Source organism: Lytechinus variegatus, chromosome 2, assembly GCF_018143015.1.
Source record: "Lytechinus variegatus isolate NC3 chromosome 2, Lvar_3.0, whole genome shotgun sequence".
NCBI classification, from domain to species: domain Eukaryota; kingdom Metazoa; phylum Echinodermata; class Echinoidea; order Temnopleuroida; family Toxopneustidae; genus Lytechinus; species Lytechinus variegatus.
The window spans coordinates 17,916,307-17,926,780 of NC_054741.1; the positions used below are offsets into that span (position 1 = coordinate 17,916,307).

The 10,474-nt window shown below is 34.7% G+C and overlaps 1 protein-coding gene across 1 annotated transcript; it reads right to left on the reverse strand.

Annotated features, from left to right (window-relative positions):
• Window positions 1–1,174: 1,174 nt before the first annotated feature.
• Window positions 1,175–9,929, reverse strand: LOC121407481 (C-type mannose receptor 2-like). The gene is made up of 6 exons (XM_041598576.1): window positions 9,704–9,929; window positions 7,300–7,372; window positions 6,277–6,672; window positions 5,935–6,099; window positions 4,204–4,437; window positions 1,175–1,677 (listed from the first exon to the last, which is right to left on the reverse strand). The coding sequence occupies exons 1-6, from the start codon at window positions 9,800–9,802 to the stop codon at window positions 1,421–1,423; spliced, it is 1,224 nt and encodes a 407-aa protein (XP_041454510.1). The 5' UTR covers window positions 9,803–9,929; the 3' UTR covers window positions 1,175–1,420.
• Between the last annotated feature and the right edge of the window lie 545 nt (window positions 9,930–10,474).

Below are 10,474 nucleotides of genomic sequence, written 5' to 3' on the forward strand. Positions count from 1 at the left end.
CCTAAGCTTTTAGGGTATACGCCTTCTTCATTGATTTATGCATGAATTTATGTTTACGAAAAATGTAATGAAATGGAAGAAAATAAATGATTATTTGAATTGAATACCACTTATGAATTCATAACTCTAGTTTTGTGGATTTCGCCAAATAGGCCTATCCAAGAATCACCTCTCATTTTTCTGTCTTTATAAAAATAATTTTGACATTCGGAAGTACTCCTTTGGTCGCGCCGCTTTTTTAAGATGTAGATGTGTTCTTATTGACTGTTTATTGAGAGCCAATTATTGTGTGAATCACTTTAAGCCTTTTATACAAACAGTATCAAGTCTTTAAATGTATCGATCTGCAACAGATTGCAAATCAGGTTTCTTGCAACTCCCCCTTTTAGTTAATTGTTATAGGTTAACCAAATCAACAACCAAGGTTGTCAACTTTATATATCATATTATGTTTTCAACGCTCATTTCACGCAGACGAAACCGACTCGATACCGACAAAATCTAATAATGACAGCTAGACCGTCGGTCGGACCGGCTCGGTTTGGAGAAAGTTTTGTCGGTATGTCTGTGGAGCCAATTGCTAGGTTTGCAACTGCCGAACTGAAGAGCTCCATCAAACCCGGTCCAGAAATTATCCGATCTGCCAGTTGTCCTCGCTCGGCATGGTCAGGTGATCTATTATAACTTGATCAATATCAACGCTCTGGCTCGCCACTCCAATACTTAAGAAATTTGTCAGTATATTCAAAAAGATACCCTGCTAGACATCTCTTTTTACTACTGGAAAGCACATTTCCATGAACATGGACTACAAATAAATGAACTTATGAACATTCATCCGACAAGATGTCAGATCTGACAATTTTGCTTTTTTTTTTTGATTGCCCGAGAAGCACATAGTCCTACAGGTATGGTAACTAGGATGAATCCAGGGGGCGGATCCAGGATTTAAATAGGGGGCGGGCAAATTTTTCAGAGGAAAATTTATGACACGCAAAAAAAAAATAAACCACAAATTAAGGATATTTCGTACCCGAATAAATTTGACAAGCAAAAAAAAAATGAAATAAAAATAAAAAGGTCTTCAATTTCAAAAGAGGGGGTACATCTCTGTTTTGATGGCATTTTTACATTACAAATTTTAATTGTGCTTCTCAAAGGGGAGGCACGTGCCCGCTGTGCCCCCTGGATCCGAAAGTGGATTTCGAAGGCCTACTTTTTAATAAAAAAATCTTATAATTCCTTTAATGAAACGCTCACCTGGGCGATATGGATCAAGCAAAGGGATCAAGGGAGACTATAGTGCATTCCCGATATCCTTGCTGAGCGATCTGACCGAAAATATATATTAATCGTGTTTGATCGGGTCTGGGTGGGATCAATTCGGCAATGAGAACAAAGAGCATGGATAGATTGTTTTTCAAACAGAGGTTATGTACTGGTAAACTTCTTGACCTCCAGAACTAGTCCCAGTTGTGTTATTAGATACGATGCATTTCTTATTCATATGATTGTAGGCAAATGATACACACTCTTGACGATATGTACATAGAGATGCACAACGTATGATACTTGCTGTTGTGACGTCAGCGATGATAGATTCCGGAATTGGTACACTGTTTCCTCGTTTCTTCTTGAACCGTTTTTCATGTTTTTGGTGCCGATGTCTCGAAAGCTCTGCAAATGCGTACAATAATTGTGTTAGATTCATATTATTTTTTGCATTATTATTAGCATTGTCATTATTATTGTCAATATCTGTAGGAGCAGTACTACAAGTATAGTAGTAGAAGTAGTAGTACTAATAGTAGCAGCAGTAGTAAGAGGAAATAGTAGTAGTACATGTAGTAGTAGTAATAGAAATAGTAGTAGTAGTAGCAGCAGTATAAATAATAGTAGTAGTAGTAACAGTAGTAGAAGTAGTAGTATCTATTGTTCGTTTTAAACATTTTTATAATTCAATCTTAATTATTAACAGAATCTGTCGTTTCTTTTTGAAGACATCTAATAAGTGCCCCATCGATAATAAGCTATCTATTCAAATATGAGTACATTTTTTTTAAATTCTCCTTTCTTTGAAATTGAAAAGTCCACTTGGCTGCCCATAATATAAAATGAATTTGGTAAATTAAACAGAATGTCACAATTTGAAATTGTTTCTGTTCGAAACATGTATATCTATAGCAAATCTCAAGGGAATGATAAAATAAGCATTTTTCTTCTTAAACACATTATACTGCATGTACTTTGAGTCACATATTAATCTATCGATCAGCACCGGCCAATGTCCTGTTTCCCTAAAAATTGAAAAGGTAAATCCTGTTTATAAAAAAGACGATCCACCGGAAATAACCAATTACAGGCAAATATCTTTTCTCCCCAGCATATCCAAAATATTAGAAAAATATTTACAGCAGAATTTACACGTTCCTAGATGCTTTTCATTTTCTAAATTCAAAGCAATATGGATTCAGGAAAGGACATTCAACAGACCAGGCTTTAGTACATATGTTACGATAAAATTACAAATGCAATGGCAAATAAAGAACATATGCAGTATTCATGGACCTAAGCGTAGCCTTTGATACTCTACTTATGGAGTTAGAGGAATTGCATTATCATGGTTTGAGAGTTATCAGATAGAAAACAATATGTAATTCAAAATAATATTTCTTCTAACCTTCGATCAATAATATGTGGAGTTCCACAAGGGTCAATATTGGGCCCCTTATTTTCTTAATATATATTAATGATTTGACTTATGTAACGCCTTGGTTATCATTTGTATTTTTGCAGATGACACAGACATTTTTGCTCACATAATACTTTAGAAACTTAAGTAGATACAATTAATCGTGAATTGCCAAAACTATCTACATGGTTTAAGTGTAATAAGCTTTCACTTAATATAGATAAAACAAATTTTATGTATTTCAAACATACAAATTCACATATTGTTGAAATTCCTTAAAATATAATAATAGACAATGCTCCTCTGAAAAGAAAAAAAATACGAAATTTTTAGGTGTTACAATAAATGAAAATTTAAATTGGAACGAACACATAATTACGTTGCATATCTACAAGTATCTCGAGAAACGTCGTTGTACTGTACAAAATGAAAAAAATAATTCCACAAACTACCCTTGTTGCACTATACAATTCATTATTTTACCCTATATATCGCACTGCAATATAGTTTGGGCAACGTGTGCAAAAACTTAATTAATACAATATATTTATTACAGAAAAAAGTTATTCGAATTTGTACTGATTCGCAATATTTAGCACACACAGACCCATGATTCCATAAACTAAAGGCTCGATCAGTATTTGACATAAATTCACTTCAAAGTTTACTACTTATGTTCAAGTACATAAATAATATGCTTCCATCTTCATTCCACATTTTTTTTTATATAATGAACACATCTATTCATTCATACCCAACACGGAACTCTTAAGATTTTCACTTAATCAACCACAAATTGCTTATTGCACAGAGATCCATAAGACACCACGGTCCCGATTTATAGAACTCTTTACCAGAGTCTATCAAAATATGTTCATCTCTTTACTCATTCAAGGCAAATGTTAAATCCATGTTATTATCAGACTATTTAAAGTAAGTTTTCTGTGTCAATATTTCAGTTAATCATTAAATCACTTAATCAATTTATCCTGCCGGCCAACCTGATAGGTTGCCGGGCCTGGTTTTTTGTTGTTATGCTTGATCTCTAATAAAGACATGATGTACTACTTCTTTGATTTTATCATCACGAAATACTCCCCCATGACCATCATCATCATCTCCATCATGGCCTTCATTTTCACCATCATCCTCGTTCATCTCCATCTTCATCATTATAAAAATTTTCAAGAAAATAATATTTCCCTCCTGCTTTATAAATGCATGCACTAATTTAATGAGTTTTATTCCGGGGTTGTCATTTTTTCAAGCAATCTGCTTATAATAGCAATCCTCTAGTAAATGTTGAATTTTCTTTGCTGGTAGTATGTTATTAGAATGACTATTCTTTTTCTTTATGCTTCTTACCAAAATCAATTACCGCTATATTATGTTTGTTACGTAATGAAATTGTATTGTATACGAATGTTATGAATGCAAAAGGAATAAATTAATCAAATCAAATACTTTGTTATCACATTGATGAATAATATGAGGATTTTTTTGCACTTTACCTTTCCTCTCGCAAATATATCCTTTGCCATTTTGACACTTTCCCGCAATCCAGCTGGTGTACTCATTCCTCTTCTTTATCTGAAGACATCCACTACCGTAGCTTAGATCACCAAAGTTAGAATATATCAGTGGCTCTCCACTCATCCAAGCGAGATTATCTTGGGCGCTAAAGGCAAGACGCCGCGTCAAACCAATCCAGTAGAATTGTTGGAACCCATAAATAGCTGTACGGTCTGCAGCGAAAAAAAATAAGTGAAATCATTTTTTTTAAAGAAAAATATTTTCAAGAGTCGTTTAATTGCACGACATTTGTGATTTGTTCGTGATATGCGAGATGAATTTTCATTTAATTTTAAGTAGGTCTACTTTGATATAGTTCTCTCTACTTAACTCTCTGATTTTATCATTCATTTTTATATGCATAATGGCAACACAATGGTATTACTATTTACCACTTCATTATGCTCATAACTCTCCAGCAATCATAGCAATGCAATATTTTTACATCTATCGAAAGTGCAATACGTTTTTCCAGTGGTGCTCAAAAGTTAGTGAATCCCAACATAAATTGAACATATTTATAGTGTTCAATCTTTGTCAGGTTTTGGATAATTAATCGGGAAGTCTGTTGATAAAATGTTTCGTTCAATAAAATTCGTTTATCTGTAGTGTTGTCGTTTACATTCAGCACCCAGTATAAAGGACAGCATTTTGTGAAGGGGTTCACTAAATTTTGAGCACAACTGATAAAATATTTCCCTTTCAAAATATTATTCCTTCTATGAAAAAAAGGAATCCGTATGTATCAGCAGAGGCACATTTTTTTTTAGAACTGAAAGGAACTCACCAAACCCCAGTAGGAAAAAACACTCAAAATGATATGTGCCCTTTTACAGAATAAAATACTTTTTCAAAAGTAAAACACAATACATTTCACCTTATAAAATTACAACGGGGGGGGGGGGGTCGCGCTTCACGCTCGCTCAATTATTGGTTCTGTTCTTGGTTCCAAAAAGTGCTTAGAATGTCCAGTTTTCAGGTTGGGATATCACAAATTTTCAGCTCGCGCTCGCATCAATCATGGTTTAGTAAGTTATTCATGTCCATTTTTCATGTTGGAATATCAAAAATTGTCAGCTCGCGCTTCGCGCTCGAATTATTGGATCGGTGAGATATATGTCCTCTTCATCAGTCACTGCAGTCCTTACCAGCTTCATTTTCTGGTCATTATAATATAAATTTTAGCTCGCGCTTCGCGCTCGCGTCAATTCTTTAGTTAGATACTCATCTTTTTCAAGATAACAAATGCTGCTCGGAATGTTTAATTTTCAGTCTTTTATAGTACATAAAATGTCCAAAAGTTTGAACTCGCGATTAGCGCTCGCAACATTTCACAAAGATGCTCTTTTAACAGGTAGTTTGCGCAATAATTGACCAAAGAAACGAGTTACACAACTTCAGATTTGATTTTTTTTTTCCAAACCGCTCGCTCTCAAAGCTTAAATATATATTTTATCAATCAGAAATCTCTTCCAAAAGACTTGCTCAACTTTATTACTACAAAACACACAATTACTTAACGGAGATGATAATCTCATGGTTAAAATATCCGTTTCCATCGTCTGAAAAATAACTTCAGATGGAATATATTATAGTGTGCATGTAATATCGTGTTAAAGTTATTTATAAATCATTGTCGCTCGTCTCTCATTAAGCCATTTTTAACTCACTCATGATAAAATCGGAAATAAAATCATTCTCGTCTTCTGTCTCTATGTAAACCAGATGTGCTCCATCTCTCTGGCAATAATCCCGGGCTTGGTCTCGATGAAGCTCGATATCACTCACATAATAACAAGAAGAGTTAAACAAATCACGATCGGAACAGACACTATCTGTAGATAGAGAGAAAACATGGTAATTTATACGAGATTAATTCATTTTTCATTATAATTGGTGCTTCTTACCCCCCCCCCCAATTACCCAATGAATCTTACTTTGATTGACAGTAAAAGAGGAAAGGTTCAAAACAGAAAATGGGAAGGGTTCAAAAGGGACACGTCCATAGTTACCTGTTTCTCTTCCTTCACATAGAGCCAAAAAATTACTATCGCATCTATTATCGTTCCAGCGATACTCTGATCCTACAGGTTTCAATAGAATACAGTCTACACCAACATCATGGACGCCATTTTCGACGGAATCCCAATTGGTAAAGGTCAAAGGTGATCCGTCCATCCAATGCCAGACCTTATTCTTATCTTCCAAGCCAATCCAATAGTTGATAGTTGTATTCTCACTGAGCGCGAGTGAACTGATGAATTCATCTTCTTCGATTGATGTGATGTCGACCAATAGGGAATCGAGATTCGAACACATGATCTGAGCATCATCACGTGATTTCAGAGGTGATGATTCTATGTGATAACATGATGAGTTCCAGTGCTGGAAACCAGAAGGGCACAGTCCTGAAGATTTAGATATAAATAAAAAGGATATGATGGGAACAACAATTAGGACAAGAGAAAGGAGAAAAAGGGTGTTCATGTTTGAAAATCATCATTCATTTTAATCACTATTTAATTACTGTGATGAGGAAATCTACAGCTTTGGACTAGTTTTTGCTTCTTTTTATTTCCCACTTGTTTTGGGCAGCTTTGCAATTTTATCTGCATTCCGATTATAATTATGTAACAATATTTCCTGACATAACGATTTCGGACCAATAAGAGCCAAACAAAGAAAGAACTGAAAACCAAGTGAAGAGTTGAATGTTTCCATCAATTTGAATACCAAATGGAATCACAACCCTCTAAGCACCATTTGACGCCACTTAATTCAGGCCCCGTTAACAAGCTCGATAAAGCATATTGCCGAAACCCAACAATTTGTGGTTGTCATCAAACTGCTAAGCTGTCAAGCTGAGAATATGCATAAAATTTTACCTTGTAACTATGTAGCTTGTATATTATTTGTCAATTTCACTTCTAGCTCCATTCTGGGTCTCTAAAGCTTTCCTTTTTATTTGTGTAAACATCAATAAATGAATTTATAGTAACGATAAACAAGCTGATATGATTCTGATATATACTTACCATGCTTACTCTTGCTTGAACTTTGACTGGTCTGACCTGCAGCAAATGCCGAAAACATAAGCAAGAGACCTCCCTGAAGAAAAAAGGCAAATAACATTTTTTACGGATAACAGTAGTCAGTGGCGTAACTACGGGGGGCATGGGGGGGGCACGTGCCCCCCCCAATCGGCCGGCAAAAAAAAACGGGAGAAAAGGGAGAAAAAGGAGGAAGAGAGAAAGAAACGTAGTGGGAAAGAAGAATTCATTGTACATTATAATGTTTATTATATTATATATGTTGTGTTATATTACATAAGAATTATTTTTTTCATAACTTTATGAAACATAATGTGCTCAGGGCCTATTTGTTCATTATTCCTGGTACTATCATTGTCTGTTTAACGAGATATACATGTACAATCATGTTGTACCAAAAAGTCCTGTTTTCAAGTCAATATGCACGAAATATATATCATCGCTTTTCGAGTTATTATTGTTTTATGTAGTGACATATGCTTCTTTTAAAGTGATAGCCCCATTTTAAGGTCTGCATATAAAAAAAATTCCTGGTCGTGCTTACGTTCGAATTAGTGGATTGATGAGATATGTCTGCTCTTCATGAATTCCTGAAATCGGTCCTTAAAATGTCTCTTTTTTAATGTAAATATCAAAAATTTTCAGCTCGCGCTTCGCGCTCGCATCATTTGTTTCCTACAAACAAGCCTTAGAATGCCCCTCTTCAGATCTGAATTTCCTATATTTTCAGCTCGCACTTTGCGCTACTGAGATACGTATGATAATCATGATATGACTACAAAAAGCTCATGTGTTTGAATGTGATTCTAACAAAATCAGCAATCGCTTGGCACTCGCATTAGATGACTATGGTGAGATATGTATACTCTTAATGGATTCAAAAAAAGAAATAGTCCTTAAAATGTCCTGTTTGGGGTCAATATATACAAAATTTTCAGCTCGCGCTTCGCGCTCGGATCATTTTGTACGTGAAATACGTATGGTCTTCGTAAATTCCTACAAACGAGCCTTAAAATGCTTCTCTTCAGGTCTGAATTTCCTAAATTTTTAGCTCGCGCTTCGCGCTCGCAACATTTGATTAGTGAGATGCGTATTTTAATCATGATTACAATGACTACAAAAGGTGCTTCATGTTTTCTAACAAAATCAGCAAGCGCTTGGCACTCAAATTAGATGAGTATGGTGAGATATGTATTATCTTATTTGATTTTTAAAAATAGTCCTTAAACTGTCTCTGATTGGGGTCAATAAATACAAAAATTTCAGCTCGCGCTTCGCGCTCGCATTGTTTGTTTAGCGAGACAGATACGTATTTTTATTTTTTAATTGCTTATTATGACCCTTTTTAGGTATGAATATCAAAAAATTTCAGCTCGCGCTTCGCACTCGCATCATTTGATCAGTGAGATACATTACATATCCGTTTAATGGCACAGTCCTTAAAATGTCTCTATATAAGGTCAATAGGCCTATACCTGGTAATTGAGCGCGCTTTGCACGCTCACTGAGCTACTCAAAATTTTTGCTGGTGCCCCCCCAATGCCGTGACCCACGGTACGCCACTGACAGTAGTAATGCAGAATTCGGCACATGAAATATGTTCATGCCTGTTTTTCAGCAATATTGCATAATAATAATGTAAATTCTCGATTTCAATTTTTTTTCATTTGATTTTTTTCAAAGAAGGTAAATCAGATAAAATATCAAGATTCAAATCTGCTCGCAGGAGATACAGAAAATTAAACTCCGGTATAGGGAATGGGGCTGAAACCATACATAAATTAAGTTTATCTTTAAGATTTATCAAAGCACCTGTCTAGCTAAATTAGAATGAGAGCGTGAATACGTCCCGTCTTGAACGGGCGTAAACAACAACAAAGAAGGCTATACAATATAAGACCTGTAAAATGAATATAAAGAAAAGGAAGGGAGGATGAACGCACAAATGGATAAGAGAAAGAAAAGAGGAAAGAAAGAAAACATGAAGGGAGAATGGAGTAAAGAAAATTAAGAAAGTTAGAATAAAAGAATAAGAGAAAGAACAAGTTTTCCGTCATTCTTTTAAAAGAATGAAAAAAGAAAAAGAAAGGAAGGGAAGATGAATACATTTGTAAAGGAAAAATAAAGGACAGAAAGGAATAAGAGAGTAAGAAAAAGGAGGAAGACAGAATGAAGGACAAGAAAGAAAAATGTTTCTATCATTCTTTGAATGAAACAAAGAAGGACAGCAGAAATACAGGAAGGCAGAAAGGAAGAAAAAATCGATGGTCTTAAACAGAAACTAATGATGTAGGCCCAACTTTATACTGAAAAAAAAATACAAATAAGATTAAATGAATGCAAGATATGATATCACTGAAAAGGAAATAAGAAATATGAATATACTTACATATGTCACCCAAGTTATAGGCATCTTTTGGTTTAAATCCAAGTTCCAATGTAGAAATTCTCTATGTCTGTCTCTGTGATTCATAAAGTTACGGGTCATCGAAATTTATGATAACGCGATCTTCCAGCGAAACGCTTAACAACACCCCGAGAGAATTAAATTAAATAGGAGAATCACACATCCATGAAAATGATTTAAAACGATGTAGGCTTATTTTACCAATGATATTTAAAACCATGATAATGGTGCAAATAAAATACTCTCCAGGTCTCGCAAAGCCTATAGAACAATAAGTTTTTGAAGTGGCCGTCATCACAAGTTGACAGCTCCTGAGAGCTTGTCAACGCCAGTTAGTCTATTACTCTTATCTTCTAACATGACAAAAACAATTGTATGTGTAATATGTATATTCATTAAAGTGCCGTGTTAATCCGTATGACTCTGATACATAATGTTCTTAAAGGGAGACAAGCTACAAGATTTGGGGGAAATGAGAAGAGAAGATTTTAATTATTGAATACAATAGACTTTTTTCCCATTTTAATACAAGGCCGTGAATTTATTGTATGACATTTCGCATTATTGGCAGATGATCAGATGATTCGGCAATTATTATAAGTTTTCAGGTGTGTGGTGCCGATTGTTCAACATAAAATCATCCATGCGTCCATTGAAATGGTAATATCATTTATCACGAGACAATGTATGTTGTCGAACATTAGTCTATTCGTTGGTACTCCAAGGTAAATTCTAATAAACTTGATAGCTTGA